The sequence below is a fragment of the Alligator mississippiensis genome, chromosome 5, assembly GCF_030867095.1.
Source record: "Alligator mississippiensis isolate rAllMis1 chromosome 5, rAllMis1, whole genome shotgun sequence".
Lineage (NCBI taxonomy): Eukaryota > Metazoa > Chordata > Crocodylia > Alligatoridae > Alligator > Alligator mississippiensis.
In genome coordinates, this window is record NC_081828.1 from 66639667 (window position 1) to 66667278 (window position 27612).

General features: G+C 43.4%; 1 protein-coding gene across 7 annotated transcripts in view; it reads left to right on the forward strand.

Annotated features, from left to right (window-relative positions):
• NEK7 (NIMA related kinase 7) overlaps positions 1-27612 on the forward strand; it is a 136795-nt gene that overhangs the window by 30797 nt on the left and 78386 nt on the right. For all 7 annotated transcript variants that reach the window (XM_019491189.2, XM_019491191.2, XM_059728435.1 and 4 more), the window contains exon 3: positions 3406-3546. In XM_019491189.2, the coding sequence (XP_019346734.1) occupies positions 3406-3546 (141 nt within the window). The remainder of the gene's footprint in view (positions 1-3405; positions 3547-27612) is intronic.

Consider the following 27612-nt stretch of genomic DNA (forward strand, 5'->3'; position numbering starts at 1 on the left):
CTGTGGTAAACTAAGAATGGTAGTTAAATATTGATCATTTTGGCAGAAATGTCCAGCTGATTAATTTACAGTGATACATTTAAATGTCACCACTTGACAGTGAGATGAATTGAAGTAATTCCTCTTCTTGGGTTATTTCAGTGTATACTACAGCCCATTTGCAGCTGCAGAATTATGGGATACGGATGCCTAAAATGTTGTAGAGTATCTGGATGAAAGGGCTTAAATACCTGCATTTTAGTGGATTATGATTGTTCTAAAAGTAAAAAAAAAAAAAGGGAACTATGGAGTCAGCCTGCCTGTTATTGTAATGTGTAAGAAGCAAGATTTTCTTGGATTATATCTTTTAATGGACCAGTGATATAGTTGAGAGACATGTGACCAGCTTTCAGGCACAAGATATCTTTCCTCAGGGAGTGTTGGCTCTTTTATGATATATAGTTTTCAAATCTGAATTGTGGCTTAGTTTAAAAAGGTATGGTAGACTTGCTTCAGAATTAAATATCTTAGTTGCTGTTAGTTCTTTTAAGTCTAGAATTCCGTGATACACCATGCTGCACTAGGTAGGGCTCTCTCTTTCCTTACGTCCTACTGAGATTTCTGTTGGGGCGGGGGGACACGACTCCTTAATTGTCTTTATAGTTCCATAGGAGTTCTATGCATAGACTTTAGACAACATATTCCATACTGCAGAGGTGGGCAAAATGCGGCCCATGGGCTGGATGGGCCTGCCAGGCCATTCTATCCAGCCCGCGGGGCCCCTAAAAATTTAGAAAATTAATATTTATCTGCCCCTAGCTGCCTATCATGGGGCCCTTAATGACTGGCCAAAACTCAGTAAGCAGCCCTCCGCCCGAAATAATTGCCTACCCCTGCCATATTGTGTAAGCAATGGGTGGATTCTCACTGATTCTGAGTCAGTGGCTTGTTTCATTGAAAGTAACTGGAGTTTAGGTACTTTTGAAGATTGTTTATCCTATGAGGAAATGGGAGACAATGGAGGCCATAACTAGGCTGTCTTGGAAAATGCTCTGAATTAGGATGTCTCCTGTCCTGTAAGTCTTCTACAACAGTGGTTCTCAATCTCTTTTTGTACCAGGACCCATTTTGTAAACATCAATAGTCAGTCTCAACCCAGTGCCCATCACTCCTGACCTGCTGCCCCCCACCCCTGGTCCCCCGCCCCCTCCAACATGTGGGGTAGGGGGTGGCTGTGTGTGTGTGTGTGTGTGTGTGTGTGTGTGTGTGTGTGTGTGTGTGCAGGGCATGGGGGGCCCCAAGCAGACCCTTGCAGACTGAAACTGCCAGCCTTCAAGGGAAGACACAGTTTCCCAAGTTTTTCTCCTGTAATGGAGAATCCATTTTAAATATTTGTTTATGACCCTTTCATATATTCTTGTGACCCACGGTTTGAGAAACTGCTCTATAACACTGCCCATATTGGATGCTGTGGCCTTGGCCAAAGGTCCCCCAGGAGATTTGTAGTGGTGATTGCCTTGTGTAGCTGTGGTCTCCTTGGAACCTTCTCAAGGGTCTGTATGTGCTGACCTTTGATAGAAACCATTCCTACTAAATGCTAATTTGGCACTTGTCAAAAGATTGTATTGCTAATGTCTTGTTTATTAGCAATCATTTTTCCTGGTGAAATTACTAGTGCATTACAGTACTTGTTTTTTAACTACTCATGCTTTGATGCTAAGCTACTAAAAATATTCTATTTGTCTCATTTTTTTTAAACCCAAGATTATGTCTGATTATAGTAAAAAAATGAAACAGCCCTATAGATGGAAGTGCATCAGAGAGCAACAAAGAACAATATTCTATGACAGTTTTAATAGATACGTTGTCCAGAATCCTCAAAATCTAAAATTTGGGAAGTCGTATTTTAAAATTCATTGTATAGACAACAGTTATATAGAAACCGTAATATTAAAGATGAGTGGGAGTGCTCACTGGTTTACTTGGTGGATAAAATGTAATGTTATCATTAGTGAAGTGTATATAATATGTTCTCTTATGGTCTGGGACCAAAGGAAGCCTTTATCCCTCATAAGTTGATTTCTGTGCAAATTGCGTTGTGGCTAGGAAAGACCCAGTGGTGGTTGGAGATGTGCAGCTATGTTGCTTCTCATGTCAGCTCACCACATCTAAATTGTATGACAGGACAAGGGAGCAGATGAGACAAGCTGTCACTCAGCCACACTGCCCTTTGAAGAAAGGCCATGGGGGGGAAAAGGTGCCGCAAATGGGCTGTGAAGTTTACATATACTGCCCACTGTTAAACAGATTACCTCTAATGAAGTGTCTAATGCTCAGGCCATATCAGCCTAATCCTTGGTGGCAGTTCATCCCTCAACTGCCAAAAAACACCGCCCTCTGGCCCTCTCTCGCCACTCTGGCCGCCAAGCACAGGGAGGTGCCCGGTCTTAATAAAGCAAGAGAGTGTGTGATCTGACATGCAAATGTAGGTCATTGCATATGTAAATGTGTGATTACAAACCTGCATGCCAAAACACATTAGTGAGACTTTGCTCTCAGCATGCGGTTGTCACACTGCCTTAGTAGTTCACGCTAATATTTGTCAAGTTACTGTGAAGACAGAGGCCGCAAGTCCCAATTCAGATTTGAAGCACATGGTACTTTTAAAATATAGCTTATTTAATGAAGCTGTATTTTACAGTGCTATATAACGAAAGCCAGTTTTACAAATATATAGCTTGCTTCGTTATGCTGTGCCTCAAAGCTTGGCAGTTATCAAACCAGACATTGTATTTTAGTATATAGTTTTACGTTGATATGTGCCATTTCTATCAAAATAAGTGAAGTATATACATAAATACTTATTCTGCATTAACAGACCTCAACAGAATTGAATATAAGAAATCTTTTAAAATTACCGGTGTCTGCTTTTAGAATGTTTAGTTATAAACGTGGTCAAAGGTCTGTTGCATATCTTTTGAAAGTGAAAACAAGGAATGATACAGTACTACCTTACTGAGGGTTTCTGTTATGAAGCTGCTATAAGTCATCTTCCTGATATATTAGAAAAATTATAAATGTATCTTAATACCTGTAATATATCAAATAAGTGACTCCCAAAGAACAGGAACCATAGAACTTGCCTTTGTAGAATTTTGTGACTAGTTCAGATAACGTTGGTTTGGGTATGTGCAATAAAGTAAATACCGAAATATTTTAATAATGTTAAGCCCTGATTCTGCAAATTTATAAGCACTTCAGAGGTTTTATTGACTTCAGTGGAGTGTTTAAAGTTGAACATGCATGTAAATATTCACAAGATTGGTCACGTTAAGATGCTGGTGTACAGTTGCTGTGTGGACTGTATTTGAAATATACAGTTTATATGGTGCAAAGTACATTTACATTTTTTTTTTTTTATTACAGAAAGCTTTACGACCTGACATGGGGTACAATACACTAGCCAACTACCGAATAGAAAAGAAGATTGGCCGAGGACAGTTTAGTGAAGTTTATAGAGCAACTTGGCTCCTGGATGGGGTACCAGTCGCATTGAAAAAGGTGCAGGTAAGGATGTTTGTAAAAGCTCCAACTAAATTTACACATAGCTTAGAAACTTGGAAAAAAAGATTTACCTGAACTGATAAAGGAGAACTCCTCTTTGAATACTGATTTTTTTAAAAGAGGTTTTAAAACTGGAAACTAAGGCATTTGTTATTGTTCTTTTTCAGTCTGTCATGTGAGCTTTTTCATGTAATGTTTTTCAAACTAGGCTGCTGAGATCTTTATAAAATTGCTTCTAGAGGGGTGCTGAAAATCATTGCTGCTGATATATGTGAAGTGTCAATGTGGTGTAAGAATTTATGTAAGATTCATGTGATATACGAATTTATATCACAAATGTAGTAATCATGCATTCTATACTAATAACATGAAAAATTAAAGTGAGACTTATTCTCTTGTTTAGTTCTCAAAGTGTTTTTTCTAATACGCATTAAATTTAGTACCTCCAGTGTGAGCTACTAAAGAGATGCACATTAGGCATTAATGCACTGTCACGGCGGGGTCCTGCAGGAGGGCTGTGATCTCCTTGAGGCCCCCTCTCCGTGTCAAGTCGGCCCAAGGGCACCCTCTATTCTCGCCTGCCACGTCTTTGCTCTTAAGTTAAGTTGGGAGGCTGCCTTATACCCTCTTGGACACGTAGACTCCTGGACCCCTCGTGGATCTTGTCCAGCACAAATGGGTGCTTTGGGGCACCCTAGCCTTATGGGCTACGTGTGGCTCCAACCACCCCTGATACCACGCCCCAAGCCTCGCAGATGGGATAGACGTTGGTTTGTCTCTCTACATACACTGACGCCCCCTCCTGGGGCTCTCCTTGCCCACTCCGGGCCTTCGCTGCGCTGTCGCCCTCTCTCGGGGCCTTCTCTGCGCTGTTGCCCCCTGTCTGGGCCCTTTCAATAGTGCCCCCTCCTGGGGCCTGCTATGCCCTTACTGGGGCTTCTCGATAATGCCCCCCCTTCTGGGGCTCTCTCTGCGCCCACACTCGGGCTTCTAAAATGCCGCCCCCTTCCTTGGGGCTTTCTGCGCCCACACCTGGGCTTCTAAAGTATTGCCCCCTTCCTGGGGCTCGTCACGCCCGCACTGGGCTTCTTAAACGGTTGTCCTCTTCCCTGGGGCTCGTTGTGCCCAACTAGGGCTTCTCAAAGTTGCCCCCTTCCTGGGGCTTGTTGTGCCCAACTAGGGCTCCTCAAAGTTGCCCCCTTCCTGGGGCTCGTTGTGCCCAACTAGGGCTTCTCAAAGTTGCCCCCTTCCTGGGGCTGGGGTCTAAGCACCCCTTAAGCTGCGCCCTCCTGGGCGCCGGGGTCCTCACACACTGCTGTGAGGCCCCTTTAAGGATACTGCGCCCTCACTGGCGCCGGGGTCCTCACACTCCGTTGTGAGTCCCCGATGAGGCCTCCTCCAACCCCTTATAGCCTCACCCAAACCACCGGTGTAATAAATAACAACGCCAAAGCAAAACCACAAGCCCCTAGGCTGTAACACAAATTGAAGCCACCTGGCTATAACTTAACACCACGGCTCAAGCCTCCCGAGCTGCCTTCTGCAACTCTGCTCAAGCAGTACTTGCAGTTCTCATTGCTTCTTGTGTCATGGCTGAGAGAGCTCCTGCCTCTCTGGCTGCTGGCAGGGAACTGCCAGCCTGGCTTCAGCCCTGGGCTTTATAAGGGCCAGGCCCTGCCTCCTACCGGCAGCTGACTCTCCTTAGTTGCCCCGGCAACCCACAGCTGCACTCCCTAATCACCGCTAGGGCTCCTAGGCACTGCCAGAGCTTCTCCCCTGCCAGTTTTCCCCGCTCTAGGAGCGGGGCAGCGAGGTGTGCTGTGACATGCACAATAACAAATGTACATGGTTTGTAAGTGACGCTTAATGCGCAGTAGTGTATTTTACTGTACATTAGTGTAATGGCACTTTTTTTTATGTGATGCTTCAGTGCACAGTAACATAGGCTACTGTTTCCATAACAGGAGAATATAGGAGAATGACCACCCCTCCTGCTAATCAGCTAATTGGCAGGCTGGGGGCAGGGCATTCTCCCAGGGCTGGACTCTGCCAACTGTCAATTGACAAGCTGTCAATGAATGGTCTCCCTAAGGGGTGGGGGTGGTCCAGGGAGCAGCTCTTTAGGGCCCCCTGGCTGGAAAGCATCCCTGTGTAGCTCTTTAGCCAGGGGCCTTGAACTTACATATGGACCAGCTCCCAGGCTATTTTTCTTTTGCTAAGAATGTCAGAGACATTCTTACCAGTAGAAATGAATGCCTGCCCATGGCCAAAGTCACTGGTATAATTTTTGAGGTGGTAAATGTACTTTGTTTGCATAAGAGCATATATGTTTAAAAAAAAAAAAGAAAAAGAAGATGTGCACGTATAATCAAGAATTGTTAGCGTTGAAATAAGTTATTTGGTTTATTTTACATGTTGGCACATATTAGCTGTGTTATTAATCTGTTCCCAAATTTTTGTATGTAATTGAAAGCTCGTTAATAGCCGGTTACAAGCAGTGGGGTTAGGGGGAACATGCCATGGTGATTCCATATAAGATGCAACAGAGCACTTTGCTTATGACATAAGTTGGACATTAGACTGGATTCCAAGAGCGTGACTTGTTTGTTAAATCAATACGACACTAAATGGAACAGTGCTTAATGCCAGAGGGCATATATTTTCTTAAGTTCAAAGTATAATTTGTGATTCACTTACAGACTTTTTTTTGTATGTTCAAATACGAGGTTCATTAATTATAAAACTATTGGGGGAAAAAATGATTAAATACATGGAATTAATTGAATTTTTTGAACCTTGGATTTAACTGGGCTGTATGAAATGGTGTGTTTGTGTTTAGGGAGCCAGGGAATTTGGGGGCATGGCCAGCAGGGGTGGGAACTGTTGTAAAATACTAGGTTTCATTGGACTTGGCCACTGGCAGTAGATGGATGAGCAAGGGCTGCTTACCTACTGTTTCTATGACTGCCCTTTTACCCCAGGCTGGAAGCAGCAGTAAAGGGTGAGTTTGACACAACTAGTGTAGATGGTTGAATTCCAGGGAACTGATTAGACTACTGAAGCAGGTTAGGAAAAAAAGGCAAAGGCCATTAAAACTAAATACAAAATATTTGGAGATGGAGTATCTGAAGGAATTCAGGTAAGAATCAGCTGTGAAGGAACATTATAAAACATGTTTTACTCTTTATTATGTTAAGCTGAATGATTATTTTGATACCAATGCCTGTCACTGGATTTGTGAAACTTTATTTTTTTAAACAAAAGTATAACACTTGAAATAGAAAGTTCCAGCTTTTCCTCTAAACTGAACAAAGACAAAATATAGGCCAATTGATCTGCTTTTATTTTGTGGTAAAGTCTTTGACATATTTTCCAAGTTGGGGATGTCTGAATTAACTTTCTGTTGTATGTTTGGTTATGAAATATCTTTTCTTTTTGATTATACCTCAATGTAGTGTACTTGCTACCAAATTATGAAAATTTCAGTTTGGATGCAACTGTTATGTAGGGGGCCCATAAATAAATTATGTAGGGAGCCCATGTTATGTATGTGAGCCCAGCACCGCTCCCAGCCCCAGCTCGTAGTGGCAGCCCACCCTTGCCCTGCGCACAGATCCAGGGGACACATGCTGCTCTGGGGTGCGTTAGTGGTGGCAGCTACTCCCCCTTTCCTGCACCCCCGAATGAGTTGCTCATAGCTCTGTCTCCCGCCTCACCCTGTTAGGGCAGTATCTGCCCCTGCTTCTGCCCCAGCCCCACTTCCTCTCCCCCCGCAGGGGCCTCGATCTGCACTCCCCACACTCCTCTTCCCTTCCTCTGCCCCATTTCCCCCACAGAATTACCAGCTGCACTCTGCTGTCCAAGCTGCCAAGATGTATATATGCAGTTGGATCGGTATTGGCCAGTATGGCTCGTTAATAATCGGCCATCGGTATTGGCCCAAAAAATCTTTATCAGTGCACCCTACTCTCAAGAACATCCACCCATGTCGAAGAAGCCAAAGCCTTCAGATCAACACCGTTGTCTTAGCCATGAATTCACTTCAAGGACATGATGGTCTCTACCTGGAGCCTTGCATTCTACAGGAAGAATCGATGAGAACACCAGTCTGCATTTGTGTGTGTAAGTGTTCCATTCCAAGAGCAAGACTTCACATTTGTCCATGTTGAATTTAATTTGAGGGATTTTTGGACCATTTCTCCAGGTTTTCCAGGTTTTTCTGGATCCTAGACTTAACACCCAGAGTGTCTGCAATTCCACCGAACTTAGTGTCGCCCACAAATTTGCTAAATTTGCACTCAATCCCGTTATTCAAATAATTACTAAAGATGTTGATTACCAGATCTAGGACAGACCACTGGGGAACTTAGCTTGATACCTTATCCCAACCAGACATTGAGCCATTGATGACTACTTGTTGACCATGGTGACCAATCAGCTTTGTGACCAATCAGGTTTGTATCCTTGTTACAGTACATTCATCTAGCCTGTATTTCCTTAGCTTGTTAATGATAATGTTGCGGGAGACCAGTGTTGATCAAAAGTTTTAAGCATTACATTCATTTTTCCTACACTTACAGTTCATGAGAAACCCAAACCCAGATATAGCTGTCAATTAAAGCATGTTCAAAATTGTGAGCATTTTCATTTGTATAAGAAAAGTCATCATATTCAACTTATCAACAGTCTTTCAATAAGACCTTCCCAGCAGTATTTGCATTAACAACGTAGAGCAGGGGTTCCCAACCTTTTGATATTGTGGACTGGCAAATTCACTCAAAGAATACTCTTGGGGTGTGCACAGCGGCAGGAGTTACCAACGCCTCCTGGATGAACCATGGCTCCAGGGAAAAGCCCGGCGCTGCCCTGACCCCAGCCTGCCCCACCCCACACAGATCTGGGGGCATGCACCTCCCCCCTCCATGCCCTCTTGGGATGCGCAAAGCTGCAGGAGATGCCTACACCTCCCAAACAAACTGTCCTGCACCTGCCCCAGCCTCAGCAGCCCCACTACCTCCCTTACTGCAGGGGTCTTTGGGAGCGGGGCTAGCACCATGGTCCGGCAGTCAACCGTTCATGACCCACTACCGGGCTGCAGTCCGGTGGTTGGGAACCCCTGATGTAGAGCATCACAATATATAGCCACTTATAACCATATAAGCCACCTTTAACCATATCACAACATATAGCCACCTATAACCATGTAACCCCAGCAAGATGACTGTCCAGTCTCCTCTTGAAGATTGAAGATTTCTAGGGTGAGTGATTGCATCACCTCTGGAGGGAGCTTATTCCACTTTGGACACCCTGACTCTGAAGAAGTTTTTCCTAATATTGAGCCTGAAACGGTCTTCCAGGAGTTTGTGGCCATTACTTCTGGTTTTCCCTAAGGGTAAACTGCTACCAAGTCCCCTCTCAGCCCTCTCTTTTTCAGGCTGAAGAGTCTCAGGTCCCTCAGCTTTTCCTCGTACGGTTTGCCATGCAAGCCTCTAATCATATGGGTGGCTCTTCTCTGGACTCTCTCAAGTTGTCCCACATCCTTGTTAAAGTGCGGCACGCAGAACTGGACTCAGTAATCCAGCTGCACTCTCACCAGTGCTGAGTAGAGCAGAAGAAGCACCTCCTTGGTTTTGCTGGAGATGCGTCAATTGATACATGCCAGAATATTATTTGCCCTGCTGGAGATGCATCAATTGATACATGCCAGAATATTATTTGCCCTGCTGGCAACAGAATCGCATTGCCAACTCATATTCATGATGTTGTCTATTATTACCCCCAGGTGTCTTCCATTTGTAGTGCTGGTCAGGTTGGTGTTGCCGAGCCTGTAGGTATGCAGGGGATTGTTCATCCCCAGGTGGAGCACTTTAGATACTCTAAAGTTATCCCTAGCAGTCGGTCTCTGGCAGGGTGGAGACTAAAGTCTTGAAGACACCTGTAGAAGGATGCCCAGAAGTGAATTTGGGGCACTTTTATGGGAATAGCCTGGTCAGCTCTTGCTACATTGACAGTGTAGACATGTCCTATGAGTGTGTCTTCTCAGCATAAAAGGAAAAATGTGTAGGAATAAAAGGGAATTGATAGAAGGACTGAAACCAAGTTTCCTTACTTCTAAGTCCATATATTGTAAATAGTGTAATGGTGTGATTATATTTTATTTGTATACTACTATGTGCTGGTTATGTGTTAAATTTATTTAATGTTAAAAAAGCTGAAATATTCACTACTGCTTCTACTAAGTTGAGAAATCTGTTTGGAGATTGGACTTCTACAGAACTGGTATTTCCTGGACAAGTTTGAAGATTCTCTTCCTTTATAATGTGCGTAGCTGTTTTATAAGAGTTACTAGTTGATGTAGGAGTTGGAGGGGGGGGATCTAATTTTTGTGTGTTTGTAAAAATAGATTGTTGGCCTGTGCAGTCATAACATTTTCATTTAACATAAACTGAGGGCAGAAATCTAAGAGTTGGGGGATTTGGAGAAAAATATTAAAACACATGGGTTAAAATTATTTTTAATTTTATAGATTATCCTGTAAAGCAACTTCTTCTTTGCTACTCAGGGATTATAGTAATGAAAAAACAATTTTTTTCTTTTATTTTTAAGTAAATATTGTGCTTTTCTCCACTACTTTGGCCAGAAAATCTCTACAGACATAGTTTAACTAAATTAGTGTGTTGCAGTAGGACTTAGGCCAGGATGGGCAAAAGTCAGCCTGCAGGTCAAATCTGGTCTGCAAACTGATTAGATCCAGCCTGTGGGCTGGTGCCCACCAAGTGAATGGATCTGTCCCGTCAGTGGGCAGTGGCTCCAGCTTTGGCAGCTGCATATGGTGCCAGGTGGCTGTGGCTGCTTCTGCCAGGCTGGGTTCTCTTGGCCAGGGCTGCTATCAGCATACAGAAGCATGAACCTGCCTGCAGCTGTAGCACCAGCCACGTCCATAGCTGCCCAAGTGTGGCTGGCAGCTTCCGGGTCAGGGCTCCAGGCTCGCGGCGGGGGTGAGGGACAGATTTAGGGCATACTACAGCTACAGGTAGTTTTTAGGCTTCCACACTGGTCACAGCCTGCAACTGAGCCCCCTTGCTCCTGAAGTCCCAACCCAGAAGCTGCCAGCCATGTTTGGGCAGCTGTGGATGTGGCCAGCAGTTGCTGGGTCCAGACTTGGTGGGGTGGGGTGGGGCAGGGTGTGCTAACGCTGTGGGTGGGTGGACTTTGGCTGTGGGGGTGGGGGCAGAGGGGTGTCTGCTGAAGTTGTGGGCGGGTTCAGGCTTCTGTGCTGGTTGCAGCTGTGGGAGGGAGGAACAGGGAGAGGGAGAGAGAAAGGTGTGACTCTCAACAGATCAGCAAAATTCATTAAGTGACCTACCAACCTAAATAATTGTCCACCCCTGACTTAAACTTAGGAATCTTAAGGTTTAACACAATCTATTGAGCAGACCATGTATGTTTTCTACTCTTTTTCATTGTGCCTTAGAGGATATATCCCAAGTTCCCTCTTCAGTTGCTATTTCTGGAGCCAGAATTTTAGATATAGCTTCCTAGTCTTCACTAGGAAAAAGTGACATTATCTTTTATATTCTGCATTTTCTTTCTTGATATCAAGTCATTCACATTATTTCATTGTTGTCCCTAGTTTTTACTCTCCACCAAAATAGACTCACAGAATAAACGAATAAAAAGGCCATGCTGTCCATTTCAAGATTTGTCTAGATCAGAAATTTTAGAAGATTTGTTCTAGGGAGGGACCATAGCCTAGGTTAACCAAGCATCAGTAACTGATTACAAAGATATATGTGCAGAAGTCTTGTAGACAGTATTATGTATTTTCCACAGCTCTCTTTCATTATCCACAAAATACAGTTATGCCTTGTTAGTACAAGTGCATGAGCTGGCTTGAAAATTTTAGGGGCATTGCTAAATTAACTTAATTTAGTAACAAAATAAATATTAAAAGGGATGTTATGCTGACTTCTGTGAATATTAGCAAAACCTCTGGTTTCTAATTTACTGATGCAGCCACAGACTTTCTAACCAGAAGTCAAGCCACAAATCCTGCAGAGCTCACTGCTCTTTACCTGTAGGTCCAAACTTACTTCTTCATACTACTCAATCTTTCTTCCAGACCCTCCTCATTTCTACTGCTATTCTTCTCAGTTTCGTTCTTGATTATTTTCTTGGTTTGTATTTTTGACCATGTCGTTTCTTTGTCCTCCCCCCCCCCCCCCCCCCGGTCTCCTTTACATTATATCTAGTTGTCTTTAGTTTTGAGGTTATGTCTGTCCACCTATATTTTCTTAGGCTTCCAGATGGCAGTGCATTTTTGTTCCATAATGAACACCAGCTTTGATGCACTTGTTAGAAAAGTTTGAGTACTTATGCTTTCTACTTCAATTGGTTGAAGTAGTCAAAATTTCAATAAACCTTATGCTAATATGCACAAGATAGCATATTTGTATAATTCAGCTTGGAAGTACCAGATGTCAGTAAGGGCCTGAAATGAGGGACTAGTAAATGGTTACAACTTTCTGCTTCTGGTAGGTAGCGCGAAGTAGAAGCATTCTTGGGCTTTTATACATTCTGCTGTCAGAGAATGTGAAATATGTTTGAGTCCTCTCTTACTTGTGCACTCAACATACACTGCCTCCCTGTAGTCTGTTGGGGGTAAATATGTAGTGGAATGAGAAATGTGGGATGGAAAGAGACTTCAAGAAATCATCTTATCCATCCCAAAGCACTGAGATAGATTTTAGGTATAACTTGATCGACCCCAGTGGATGTTTATCTAACCCAACGATTCTCAACCAGGGTGAGAGTAAAAACTAAAAGCTGACATTTTCTGAGGGGGGTACCTTGAGTCTAAAAAGGTTGAGAACCACTGATCTAACCTGTTTTTGAAAAACTTTCATGAGTGGTTCCACAGTATCCTTAGCTGTTCCATTTTAGGGTTTTATCACTTCCTGCAGTTGAAAAGTGTTTCTTAATACCTAATTTAAATCTTCTTTCCTGCAGGTTAAATTGATATTTTTTGTTGTCTTTCTTCTATTAGATATGTAAATACTTTAACATGAGAGGTTTGATTTACAAGTGTATTGATTGCCAGTTCAAGATAGTTAAAAAGGTATAGACCAGTGGTTCCCAATGCAGTGTCTGCAGGTGCCCACATGCATTTTCGTGATCAGTAAAAATCATTATTCCAACAACAAATGTTGTCACTGCCGATTGAACTCAGAACAGCAACACTTCAATTTTTTTTTTTTTACAGGCTGTACGCAAGTGGCGTCAAAATGAGACTGAGTCATTTGGACTGATGGAGTGGTGCTTACTACTCCTTCCCCAAATGAAATTATGTGCGTGCGCGTAGCCAGGAGTTACCTTGAGTCAGCCATGAGAGACCGACCAGCTGAATTCATATTGGTGTCCACTTTTTTTTCTTTTAAATTCCAACGTCCCCTTGCGCACGTAAATGTTGGGAACCCCTGGTATAGACCGTTGTAACAATTATGTCAGGCAAACTGTTATGAAATAACTTGGGTCTCCATGTTGGTATAGAAATATCCTGTATTTATTGTAAGATAAGGTGTCTTCCTACCTCCCCCCAATTTAACATGGGGGGGGAAATCCTCTCATCTTAGAACAGAATACAGAATATGATACTGGTGTGAGGACAGGTGGCTGCTGTGGCTTGGGCTCCACCATCACCTGCCTAAGCAGTCTTTGCTCTCCTACCTGCTCCTCTCTCTTCCCCTCTGATCCTTATTCTGTGCTGGCAGACTGTCCACCCTGCAGCCTGGGTACTGCGAGTAGCCCCAGCTTGGCACCATAGCAACAGTGCCCAGCATGCATGCCTTCTACAAGGGTCGTGCTTAGTGTCCCAGGCTAGACTGGGGATGGATCCTGCTGGTGTGGAGCAAAAGTAAGGTGAGGGGGAAGCTGAGAGCAAAGTTGGAAGGGGGAGCAAGGAAGCACAGGCTGGTGGGGAGAAAGAAGGGGAAGAGCAGAGACTGAGGAAGAGGGGTAAGGGAAGGGAGAAGGGGAAAAGGGGAAGTGAGGAGCAGAGATTGAGGAGGAGGGAGAAGAGGAAACAGAGGCTGGGTGGACGGACAGAGGAGCAGGCACAGGTAGGGGGTAAGCTGCTTGACCTTCTCACACTACCTGGCCTCCCACTGCCTGCCCCGCTACAGCAGTGGGGGGGGGGGGGGGGGATGAATAAAAGGTTACCTTCCAATAATTCGCTTCCATACTTAGAAAATTATACAAATTTATAAATTGTCCATGTATATAATTTAATTATTAGGAGGTTATCTTAAATTCAGGGTCATCTTAGATTTGAATAAATATGGTAAATGATGTGAAATCACTGTAATTTGAAACCTGTTAGAAACAGAAATAGTGAGTTAGTTTATTTGTACCTGAGTTGTATGAGCACATAGATATCAAACAAATTATAACGCTTGATGTGTCTTGGAATGACACCTCTATCACTTTTTAAAGTGATTGCATTTTTCCTCAGCCACACTTTTATATCCTTGCAGTCCAAAAACCTTTTCAAAATCACAAGCATTGTCTTGAATTTGTACTTACAGATGCATATTCGCTGCTAAAAGCTGTGTTTACAGTGAGACAGTTGATGTATATTTACTTTCTCACTGAAAAATCCTGATGGAGGTACTGGCTAGTTTTTATCCCAATGTAGCTAATTGGAGTCAAGTATTCCTTACTCTGTTCTTCCTAGATTAGCATGAGAACTGTAGAACCTTATGCCTGCCAGCACTTTACAATGAATGCTAACCACCCTGAATCCACACCTTTTAGACCTTGAAAGATCAGTTTAGGAGAAATTATGTACTTTTTATACTTTTATGGAACCAAGTACACGAGGTATTTCAGGACCAGTATTTAAAAACTTATTAACTGCCTCAAATCGATTGGGGAATACATTAAATTGAAATCTGGAAGCTGTAGTGATGGCTATCCTTATAGAAAATAATGTAAAATAAATGTATGTTAACATTGCATGCCTCATTCTATAATAATAATTTACTTATGACTAAATAAAGCTCATGCTTTTTTTTAAAATTTTTTTTTTATTTTTACTCGTTTACTGTAAGAATAAGGGGCACATCTAGGATTTTGACAACTGGGGTGAGGTCAGGATTGAACCCTTGGGCTCTGGGGCTGGCAGGAGGCAGCAGATGCTGCTGGCTGTCCAGCTCAGACTGGATTGGGCTCTCAGCTGACTTGGCAAATGGACTCAGGAAGAGGGGCCAGTGAAGTGATGGCCTGATCCTGCCGGAGTCAGGCTGTTTAGTCTGCTTCTGAGCTGTTGCCTCCTTGCCCTGCCCTGCCCTGCCCTGCCCTGCCCTAGCGCCCCTTGTGCTCTCTGCCAACTTCTGGCAATTCTGTGAACTCAAGTGCTCCCTGCCTGCTCTCTTGTCCTCCCATATACTATGACCTGGCAGGATGGTACACTGAGAGCTGGGAAAGGTCCTGTCCTGCTTCTCTCCCCTCTGGGAGAGCAACTGACCCACCCCCAGGAGGATGTGCACTCAGTTGGCTGCTGGGAGTGCTGGTTGGTCAACTGCAGCAGGAGAAGGATGACTCCTGAAGGAGATTCCAGGTTTCCCAGCATGCTATGGGACCAGCATGGCTGACAGGGTGGGAGTTGCTGATATCCCCCTCCCCCCCAAAATCAGTTCCCAGGACTAGTGCCCTTTTGCCCTGCCTCGGTTAGGCTACTGGAAGTGGGGTACAGTCACACCACTGCACCATCCTGGATCTGACCCTATGTTTTATGATGGTTAGATATATAACTGCCTGCAGGCAACATATTTTTTTGTGAAGGCTTCACAAGCTCTATATACAGAACGGTATTTGTAGCCAACCCAGGCTGCTCACAAATTAAGACATCATGTACAGTTGCATGTGTTTATGAAATTCCTTCTAGAGCATGCATTACGACTGTGCCTCACATTGTTCCATGTTTTTTCTTCTTTCATTCCAACACTTGAGACCCGATGTTAGAGGATCAAAAAGGAATCCTTTTATCTAGCACTTGTATTAATAATTCATTGTGTATTGTCAGTGGATTGCCACCTGAGGGCTGAATTAGAGCTAATTAATCTTAGAAAAACATTTATAACTTCCCATTTTATAGAATATTTTTGCTTCGACATTGCAGTAGTCTAGTGACAATACTATCTTGTTGCCCATTTTTACCATTCTTTGTCATATTTCTTAAAATGTTCATTAAAGTCTTTATTTTCCTTTTTTGCATAGTTCCCACATGTTTATCATACCATAGTAATGTTAATGGTATATCAGGGATATTAAATAACTATCAGGCCTTTCTTGCATCTCATGCAAAACCCAAAAAATACTGTCTCTCTTTTTAGGTCAGATTGTTATTAAACATCCTGAGTGTATTAATTTTGATATCAAAGAGAAGGAATCTTAGAAAAAGACTGAACTTTCGAAAAAGTGGTACCAAGTAAAGTACTCCTTGGTATGTTTCAAAAGTAATTCATTTATTTAACTTAAAAAATTAAGTTTAGATTTGTAGTTTATTTTATAGTTTATCAAGTAGATTCTAGATTAGGAATTTATGACTTAATATATTCCCAGCTGGTTGCAAAATCTTAGAATGTTTCTGATCACTATGTGCATCTAAATTTAAAAGACTAGAGATAAACATACGCGCTTATGCACAAGGAATTTATATAGGATGGCATTTTTAAGGGTTTTTAATTTTTAGTTTAGTATTTTTTAAATTATGCAACTATCTAGGAGTTGTTATATCTATCTAAGTACAGGGATGTTCATGCTTGTTGCTTAGTACTTGTAGTGTGATTCCTTAAAATGTTGTACTGATGGCTTTTAGAATGGTTTCTTAGAATTGTGAAGCAGTTACAGTAGGTTCCTATTACAACACACACATTGTGAAAGGATGAGAAAAACTAACAGTGCATTGATGTTAATTTAATGTAGTATTCTAGTGAGCCCTTGTCTGAGTTGTTTAAGAAATTTGGAAAGGTCTTCTTGACTCTTCATTGGTACTTGACAAAATGTTCTTAGGGATTTCACACTGTGTGCTAAATCAAGTATGAGAATTTACTTTAAGGAGACTTTTAGTTATTTTTTACCCTGAAAACTAGCAGATATTAGGAAATATGTCATACAAGTTAAAAGTAGTTAATATCATTTCCGCATACTCCTGTGTTCTCCCTAGCAATATAATTACTCAGTTGAAATCTTAAATGACTATAATCACAAAATCAGCAACTGGGAACAATGTAGCTAAAGATTTTATATATGCATATATGATATAATACGATTTAATCTTTCAACCTCGTTTGTTGATTAATAATAACTGAAGATGAGTTAGTTCATATGCTGAAAAGCTACTAAACCATAATATTTATAATTATGGAATTACTGACACGACTTTATTTTTAATGTTATGTTAATAGGCATCTCTGTAGTAAACCACAGACAAAGAATAACTTCTCTTGCATGGTAATCTGGCCTGGAATTCTCATAAGGCATTCAATTTAATCATTACCAGGTGGTGTATTCTGTTTAGGTAGCCACTTGAAAGGATGTTCTGAAGCTTAAAACTCCTTTAGCATGACTTCTATTTTTCTGTGTAGGATGCCCTTTAGTATTGTTTTGTCTTCTACTAGTGATTTTTTTTGTAATAATCTTCTTGAGAGGTGACAAAAAGAATGTAGATATTTCTTGAATAGGCTCGGGAGATTACAACAAGGTTTATTATAGGAGGAGAGGCCCTCTGGTCTGAAGCTAAAAAAATCAATGGAATCTAAGTAATGGTTTTGGCTGTGATAGGCTAGCATTGCATGAGCAAGTACTAGTTTGGGGATTTCTTGAAAATATTAATTTTTTGAGATGTTCCCAAGCTAGGAAATACATATGGCTTTCAAATGGAGGAAGTAGTATTAGATACAGGCCCTAGATCTGCCTGTAGACTGAAAATTAATATAATCTAAATCTACATAATAAAGTTTGTAAGCACTAGGTAAGGAATTGAAGACTTTGGAATAGCTTAAAGTAAACAGAACTGAATGCTAAAACAAAAATGGGTAAGATGCATTATATGGAGTTGCATTATTCAAGGAAATCTTATTTTTAACTTAGGTGAAAGTGCTACAGAATTTCCAGTTTTTTATCCGAAGTGGAGCAGAAAGCAGCAAGCCTTGCTATAAAATTTTAAAGAGCTTGCAATGTTTTGTACTAAATTTATGTTTAAGAACAAAGTGTGTATAGTGGGAGTACAGGCCAGATTCAAATTACTTTTTTCACTTTCTTTTTGGCCTGTCACTTATGATGGGCCTTCTAATAAAGCCCTGGTTGAGTGTGTATGTGTGTGTTGGTTTCCTGAATGAAGTGGCATATACAAGCAAAAGCAGGTTGTTGGCCTTGTTGGCTCTGGATTTAAGACCCAGAGGCCTTGTTATGAGTGGGGGACACCCACCTTTCCATTCGATAATAGGCAAATTTATTGATACACAGTGATAAAAGAAACAGTACAAACAGTAAAGCAATTCTTTCTATATATCTACCAAATCCTAGGGCTGTCATCAGAGTCAAAGTACATCTGGCCAAGACACAGTCTTCACTCTGAGGCTCTTTCTTAAGTGTGAGATGTCAGCAGCCTAGAGGTGGGATGCTGAAGCCCACACCCCCCCTCCAGTAGGGTGGGTGAGATGGGCTGCTGGTGTGCCCCTTGTCCACAGTGGCCTCGGAGATCCTTCCCAGGGACGGGGATGGGGATCCCTCTCAGGGAGGAGAAGGAGGGATGGGAGGAACCTGGCTGGAGAACAAGGAAGGAGGGAGGTACCCTTTGTTACAGTCAAGTCTCTGCTTTTTTGTATTCTTCTTCCCTCCTGATGACTCTTGATGACCCTTGATCTGTGTCTATCACTGGTTGGTCTCCCTGTGTGATCACATGTCCACATATGTTTCCAGGCCTTCTCTTAATTTGGTTTGTTCCCTGCAAACAGGGACTCAGGCCCCCTGCTCTGGGGCCTTGTTATCTCATGTAATGGGCAGTATGTTACATACTCCCTCTGTTTTGCAGACCGTGTCCTTGTTGCGTTAGACCGCCTGTCTCCTTCCAAGGCTCGGAGAAATTGTAAGACTGTGTGACCCAGACAGTTAGAAATCAAAGCTTCCTCACGTGCATGGATGAGCTCTATCTGACTCGAAGTCTATGGGCCATCAAGAGGTAAAGTGTTGCTGGACCTGGTACTGGCCAAAGGAGATGATTTAGTCAACGACCTAAGAATCAATGGAAAGCTGGGTGATAGTGACATGAACTGATCGCCTTTACTATCCATCGCAAAGCTGGCAAATCAGTCAGCAGTGCTGAACTCCTCGACTTCAGGAAAGCTGACTTTGACAAGCTCAGGAGACTCGTTATTGAGGCTCTAAGGGACCGTGACTCGACAGGAAGAGGAGTCCAAGAGGAGTGGTTGTTCCTCAAGGGAGCGATCCTGACAGCAGAAGAGTTGCCCATCCCATCTCAGAAGAAGGGTAGCAAAAGGGCACAGCAACCCCCCCCTTGGCTCAGCAGGGAACTTGAGGACCTCCTACCCCTCAAAAGAGAGACTTATAAAGGATGGAAGGCTGGAATAACTACCAAGGAGGAGTACTCAGCATTGGTCCATGCCTGCAGGGAGTGGACCAGGAAAACCAAGGCTGCAACCAGACTCTATCTGGCTTCACATATCAAGGATAATAAAAAGTCCTTTTTCAGATATGTAGGGAGTCAGAAAAAAAGCAAGGTTAATATTGGACCCCTGCTGAAACAAATGGGACAACTGATAACCGACACCCAGGAAAAAGCCAACCTGCTTAATGAGTACTTCGCATTGGTCTTTCATCAGCCCAAAGGGACCACCCTCTCTTGCATGATGCGGGATGGCCAGGGTGAGGGTGTATTTATATCCAGCATTGGTGTAGACCTTTTTAAAGGAACACCTTGAGAGGCTGGACATCTTCAAGTCAGCTGGTCCTGACAGATTACACCCTAGAGTGCTCAAGGAGCTGGCAGGTGTCATAGCCCAACCATTGGCAAAAATATTTGAAAACTCATGGCACTCAGATGAAGTACCTGAAGCCTGGAAGAAGGCCAGTGTGGTACCCATCTTCAAGAAAGGGCAGAAGGTAGATCCCAGGAATTACAGACCTGTCAGCTTGACCTCAGTCTCTGGTAAGATTCTGGAGAAAATTATCAAAGAGACCCTTCTTAATAAACTGGCTGATGGCAACATCCTGAGGGACTGCCAGCACAGGTTTGTTGTGGGTAGGTCTTGCCTGATGAATCTCATCTCCTTCTATGACTAGGTGACACATTACCTGGACAAGGGAGAAGAGATTGACATTGTATATCTGGACTTTAAAAAAGTCTTTGATCTGGTGTCCCATGACCTCCTCATGGAAAAATTTGGACGACTGCAGCCTTGGCTACACCACAGTCCAATGGCTGGGAAATTGGCTCTGAGGTCAGACCCAGAGAGTAATAGTCAATGGAAGTGAATCATTATGGTGCTCTGTGACCCGTGGCATCCAAGGCTCTGTCCTTGGACCGGTTCTCTTTAATGTCTTTGTCAACGATGTGTACATTGGTGTCAGAAGGACACTGGCCAAGTTTGCTGAAGACACTAAACTTTGGGGCATAGCGTTGACACCTGAGGACAGGCTAGTGATCCAGGCTGACTTGGATAAATTTAGTAAGCGGGCGGATATAAACCTGATGATGTTCGATACTGAAAAATGAAAGGTACTCCATCTTGGGGGTGGGGGTGGAGTGGGGGAACCCACAGCACGCTAATAAGCTCGGCAGTGCTATGCTCGCTAGCACCACAGCTGAAAGAAACTTAGGGGTCATGAGTGACCAGAAGATGTACATGAGCCACCAATGTAATGTCGCAGCTGGAAAAACAAATAAAACTCTGGCTTGCATCCATAGATTTCTTATCAGGTAAATCTCAGGGTGCCATCCTCCCGCTGTACTCAGCTTTGGTGAGGCTGCAGCTGGAGTACTGCATCCAATTCTGGGCACCACAATTCAAGAAGGATGCCAAGAAGCTTGAGAGAGTCCAGAGGAGAGCCGTGCATATGATCAGAGGGCAAGAGAATGGGCCTTATGATGAGAGGCTGAAAGCCATGGGACTTTTCAGCCTAGAAAAGTGCAGGCTCAGGGGTGACCTGGTGGCTGTCTATAAGTGTGTAAGGGATGTGCATTAGGATCTGGGGGAATGTCTGTTCACCCGAGCGCCCCAAGGGATAACAAGAACCAATGGTCAGAAACTGCTCCATGACCGTTTTAGGCTGGCTGTAAGGAAAAACTTCTTTACTGTCCAAGCCCCCAAGGCCTGGAATAGACTCCTTCCAGAAGTGGTGCAGGCACCTACTCTAGACTCATTCAAGAAACGTTTGGATGCTTATCTTGCTGGGATCCTTTGACCCTGGCTGACTTCCTGCCTCTGGGGCAGGGGTCTGGACTTGATGATCTTCGAGGTCCCTTCCAGCCCTAATGTCTATGAATCTATGAATTAACCCCTCCTGCCCATCCTGAACCATTTTCTAATGCATATATGTATACCTATAAGCCAATTCCCAAAAAGCAAACCTTTAAATACCATTTTCTAATCCAGGGGTTTTCAATCTCTTTTAATCTAAGTAGGTAAGGTAGTGTGTGGCCGAACACCGGGTGGGGGGGAGCACATGGCTGAATGCCAAGGTGGGGGTGGGGAAATGCATGGCCAGACAGAGCAGGGAGGTGGGGATGGCAGGTGGGAGGAGATGGAATGACACCCCCTCCCAGGAGCAGGGCCAGGGAAGGGCGGAGAAGCTCGACGGGCTGGCGTGTGGTGGCGGTGGCCACCGCATGCGAGCTTCCGCTCCCTGGCCCGGCCCTGCTCCTGGGAGGTGGCGGTGCTCTGTCCCTGCCCTCCCCCATGTACCTCTTAGGACCAGGTCCAAGAACCCCCAGGGAATACATGTACCTGCCAGTTGACAACCCCTGTTCTAAACCAACAGGCCTAATCACTCTGGTACACAGCTAACTGTGCTCCTCCATTTTTTAGTTTCTAAGTGTATCCAATCAGGTGTTGGGTCTTATGCTTCTACATTTCCTGATGGAAGTTGTTTTTTTATAGAGGAAGTCTCTTTTTACAGAGTTTTCCAGGAGAACTCAGGTTCTGCCATTCAAGCCGTGGGTGTGTTTATACTTGAGCTATCCTCTGTCTAATGGCACCCCTTCTTTTTGCTGGCAGACCAACACCAGCTTTCTGAAAAGAAGGCGGTTATGGTTGACCTTCTGTAGGTAGACCTGACAGAAAAGAGAAGTATGTGGCAGCCAGAATTTATACCATCTCACAAGTAATAAAGCTTAAGGAGATTCATAGATTTCATAGACTGTGTGGTTGGAAGGGACCTCGCAAGATCATTGGGTCCAGCCCCCTGCCCAAGGGGCAGGAAGTTTGCTGGGGTCAAATGATCCCAGCAAGATAAGCATCCAAGTGTATCTTAAAGGTGTCTAGAGTAGGTGCTTGCGCCGCTTCTGGGGGGAGTCTGTTCCAGACTCTGGAGACTCAGATGGTAAAGAATTTTTTTCTTATGTCCAATCCAAAATGGTCTTCCTGGAATTTGTGACTTTGTCTTCCCTGGTGGTGCCCTGGTGAACAGACACTCTCCCAGTTACTGGTGCACACTCCTTATATACTTATAGGCCACCACCAAGTCCCTCCTGAGCCTTTGCTTCTCTAGGCTGAAGAGTCCCCTGCCTCTCAGCCTTTCTTCATAAGACTTGTTCTTGTGTCCTCTGATCATGCACTTGGCTCTCCTCTGGACTCTCTCAAGCTTCTCCACATCCTTCCTAAAGTGCAGAGCCCAGAATTGGATGCAGTACTCCAGCTGTGGCTTCACCAAGGCTGAATACAGTGGGAGGATGACTTCCTGGGTCTTGCTTGAGATGCATCAGTAGATGCAAGCCACAGTTTTGTTGGTAAGGCAAGACCTACCTGCAACGAAACCATGTTGGCTATCCTTCAGAATGTTGCATTCCATTAGCCTGTTCTTGATGGTTTCTTTGATTTTTTTTTTTTTTTTTTCCAATATCATTCCAGGGATTGAGGTCAAACTGATTGGCCTGTAGTTCCCTGGATCTTCCTTCCTCCCTTTCTTGAAGATGGGCACCACATTGGCTCTCTTCCAATCCTCAGGAACCTCACCTGAGTGCCACGAGTTCTCAGATATCCTTGCCATTGGCTGCACTATGTTGTCTGCCAGTTCTTTTAACACTCTTGGGTGCATTCCATCCGGGTCAGCTGACTTATGGATGTCCAGCCTCTCAAGGTGTCCCCTCATGAGATCTTTGCCAATAATGGGCGTGTATTCACCCACACACTGACAATCTTGCATTTTGTTTGGTGGGGTGATCCCCTTGGGCTGGTGGAAGACCAACGCAAAGTAATTGTTGAGGAGATTAGCTTTGTCCTAGGTGTCGGTTGTTAGCTGCCGGATTTGGTTTAGCAAGTGTCCAATGTTGTCTTTGTTTTTCTTCTAACTACCCATGTATCTGAAGGACTTTTTTTTGTTTTTGATTCCTGTAGTCAATTTGAGTTCAGTTTCAGCTTTGGCTTTCCTAGTTTGCTCCCTACAGGTGTGGGCCGGTATCGAATAATCCTCCTTGGTTATGTTACCTGACTTCTAACCCTTATAGGCTTCTCTTTTCAGATGCAGGAGGTCCATGAGTCCCATATTTATCCATAGGGGTCATCCTGCCCTTTTGCTACCTTTCTTACGGGCTGGGATGGACTTTCCTTGTGCTTCAAGGATTGCAACCTTAAGGAGAGACCACACATCGTGGAATCCCCTCTGCGTTAGATCCTGGTTTCTCAGGGCCTCAATAGCCAGCCTCCTGAGCTTATGAAAGCCAGTTTTCTTAAAGTCAAGGTTGTCTGCATTGCTGACTGATTTGCCAGCTTTGCGATGGATAAAGTGATCAAATCATGGTCACTGTTTACCAGCTTCCCTTCAATTCTCAGGTCACTCACTAGATCATCCCCTTTGTCCAGTACGGGGTTGTCCAACCTTTTTGAATGTGGGACCGGATCATGAACTTTTTATCACCCAGCGGGCCAGAGAGCCCTATTCAAAGACCTCACAGGAAGTGGTATCACATCACACCCCCCCCTCCCCCCCCCAAAACAAAAGTACAGCATTTTACTTTCGTTTCCTGTCGCAGCACTTTGGGCCTCAGGAAACAGCTTGGAGGGCCGCATGGTGGCCCGCAGGCCATATGGTGGACAAGCCTGGTCTAGTACCAGATGCAGGAGAGCCTTACCTCTATTTGGCCCATAGGCTTCTTGAGACGAGTAGAGTTCATCAACGCAGGTGTGAAAGCTACGTGACTGGTCAGATTTGGCATAGTGCTCCTCCCATGAGATGTCAGTTGTAAGTCACCCATGACAACCATGTACTGAGCACATGTAGCCTCTGCCAGTTCCCCTGTGAATGTGTAGTCAAGATCTTCCTCTTGGTTAGGAGGTCTGTAGTAGACTCCTACCAATATATCCACTTCACCATGTTCCTTCCTGTAATCTGACCCACAGGGTCTCGAGTCATCCTTCTTGGGTACCAAACTCCACTTGTAGGGAAGTGTACTGTTCCTTCACAGAGAGCTACACCTCCGCCCTTTTTAGCAACACAATCCCTCCTGTACAGGGTATAGCCATCAATACCTGTGGTCCAGTCATAGGTGGAGTCCCACCAGGTCTCTGTTATTCCTATGAGAACATATTGATTTTAATTTAACAGGAGGGCCAGTTCCTCTTGTTTGTTTCTCAGGCTCCTGGCATTTGTGTGCAGGCAAGTAAGCCTGCCATTGGAGGTCCTAGGTTTCTCAGCACTCCTAGAAGAGTCCTGTCCCTGGGCTCTGGGGTAGGAGTGAATTCTTTTGGGAATTCATGCGTGTCCCTTGTGCTGCATGACTTACTAATTCTGCAGTTGTCACTTGGTGGGCTTGCATTGGTGGTTGTCTGCCCATTCCCCAGCGAGCTTCGTTTAAAGCCCTGTTAAGTAGGTCGGTTAGTCTGGCTGAGAAGAGCTTCTTCCCCACTGGAGTGAGGTGGAGGGCCGTCCCTTTCCAGCGGACCAGTGCCTCCACCTCTGAAGTGCAGACTGTGGTCAAAGAAGCCGAAGCCTTTGCGATGGTACCAGCGCTGCAGTCTTCTTTTGATTTCATCTTAATGGGTTAATATTAGCTGATGGGAGAAGGGGCGAATGAAAAGCAAATTCCAAAGTAGAATTTGAGGTAAAACCAAAAAATGGACTGTAAGTTAGTGCATCAAAATGAATTGCGACTAATTTTGAATCCCTTATGGGCATCACCAAATTCATAAACTCTAGATTTCTTCAAATCACAAGCTTACCTGTCTGTTTTTTCTCTTCTCTCATGACTTCTTGGACAGTTTAAATCTTATACCGTACTTGTACTTTTCAATTGTTTCCTGTTAGTAAGGATAATCATTGTTCTTTTCATTATCCCTCAAGGTTTCAGCTTTTTTTAAATTGCAACTTGAGGATGGAGGGGAATGATTCCTTTTCAAAAGGAAACAGTAGATGTGGGTCTATCTCAAACTCTTTGTTACAGGAGAGATGTTCAAAAGAAAACAAAGGATATACTGATGGCTTTAAATGTCTGTGCCTTCTGATTTCACCAATACTGTAGTTGCAGGAAACTTAGTAACATCTGTTCTGTTAACTTGGAATAGCAGATACTCATAGGACCAGAGTATCTTTTATGGCTATAAAGAGTACTATATTTCCTTGATCCTGAGCAGGCTTTGAATTGGGCTAAACTTTAGGGTCTTTTTCTCAACTGTATCAACTGTGAATATCTCCACAGGGAACTGTGGTGCAGTGAAAATGAAGAAGGCATCCTGATACTGCGTCCAGTACTGGGTGCCGCACTGCAAAAGGGATGTGGCCGGCCTGGAAAGGGTTCAGAGGAGGCCACCCACTTGGTGAGAGGGCAGCAGGACAGGCCCTACGAGAGGAGACTGGGGGAACTGAACCTGTTCAGCCTCAGCAAGAGGAGGCTGAGGGGGGACCTGGTGGCTGCCTACAAACTCATCAGAGGAGATCAACAGCAAATAGGCAGAGCCCTTTTCTCCCCAGCACCACCTGGGGTGACAAGGAACAATGATAATAAGCTGATGGAGAATAGGTTTAGGTTAGAGATCAGAAGGCAATATTTTACAGTTGGTGGCCAAAATTTGGGACCAACTTCCCAGGGAAGTGGTCCTCACCCCTACCTTGGGCAAATTCAAGAGGAAGTTGGATGATCACCTGTCTGGGGTCTTGTGAACCCAGCATTCATTCCTGCCTGTGGCAGGGGGTCAGGCTAGATGATCTGTTCAGGTCCCTCCTGACCCTAGCTACTATGAAACTATGACTTTTTAAAAATAATATTTTTCTAAGATTTTCCATGTGTGTTTTTTCAAGTTTGTTATTATCTGTCTGCAGTAGGCTCCAGCTTGTCCCAGGATTTTCTCTTTTTTATGTACTACCCTTTAACATGTTTCAGAAGTTCCATTAGTGACTGAGTTGAACATTTTTATGCTTCCCAGAAGATAACTGAATCACTACAGTTTTCTATGCCAACTAATTTTTAGGTCTTTAGTCTAATGTTAAGGTGATTAAATAAAATTGGTTTCTTCATTCGGGTTTTGAGATCTATAACAGATGCAGACTACAACTTCTGCTTTACTATTCAGGTGTTTAATCTTGACTCAGACTCCTTCCCATCGGTATTGGTTTGCTTTTTAATACTTACGGCGACTAATGCATTTCTACTAGTGCCACATTTCTGTCTCGGGTACATCTGAAATTGTTATTCTTAGTGTTAACATTCCATTCATTTGATTTAGCCTGCTGTGTTTTTATTGTCAGCCATAATCTCCACCTTGAATTATCAATCACCTCTAACTCAGTATATTTCCCATCATCCTAGCATTAATAAACAAGCAATTGAGAGGCTTCTTCCTGGTTTTTACCCTCTATTTTTCTGCTGTTTTTTCTGATACAGTTTGGTTTTTTATAATAAACTTGAAAGTACTATCTTTTTCTTGAGGTTAACTCCATATCCACCTTACTTTTAAGGACAGAAGATTGATTCTCAGGGTTCCAAGGGAGATAACTAATACAGCCTGTATCTTCTCTGAGAACCAATACTTTGAGTTAAAACCTCTAGGATTCTTAGATTTCTTTTTTGGGGGTCGAGGATTGATTTGCATACTGTAGACTATTGCATCTCAAATGAAGAATTCTCTGTGGCCAAGTAGTCACATGTTGCTAAATTTCGTATTTTATTAGTGCCAGAAATAGTACATTGGTTTTTGATTGTGCTCTTTTTGGGATGTTGAGTTTTGCTGGCTTAGAATCCACCTTTTCTTAAACATTATCTCTCTCCAAATACTTTTATTTCGCAATTCAGGTCACCTTTAATGAGGCAGTCCCTAGATTTTTATAGCTGGAAACAGGGCAGTCTTTGTAAAAAGCTTGCAACTTTGGAATATGCTCATTTTGATTAAACAGGCCACAATGACCTTGAGAGTACATAACACAGCCTTTTTTTTTTTTTTTTTTTTTTTTTTTTTTTTTGAAGCATGTAGAAAGAGATGAAAAGTAATGAGCTGATATAAATCAGAAAAAAATAATTTCACAAAAATAATAGAGCAGATTAATATAAGAATTACGTAGGTGTAGTGTGAGTCGCTGGATAGTTTGCAATGTAACAAACTGAAGACAACTTTTCAGAAAAATTGAAGGTGACTGGAAAGAGGCTGAAGTAAGTTTATGATCCTGAGAGATTGGAAAAAGTCTGGTTGGTGAAATAGAGCAAGTCAGTGTAGAGCTGCCAGGAAAGGGAAGTTCCACACTGGAGAGAGTGAACTCGCCACATCATGGCAGGGATAGGAAATTGGAATGTTAATGTGGTCTTGAATGGCAGAGATTAGGGTAGATCTGCCTATGCCAGTAAAT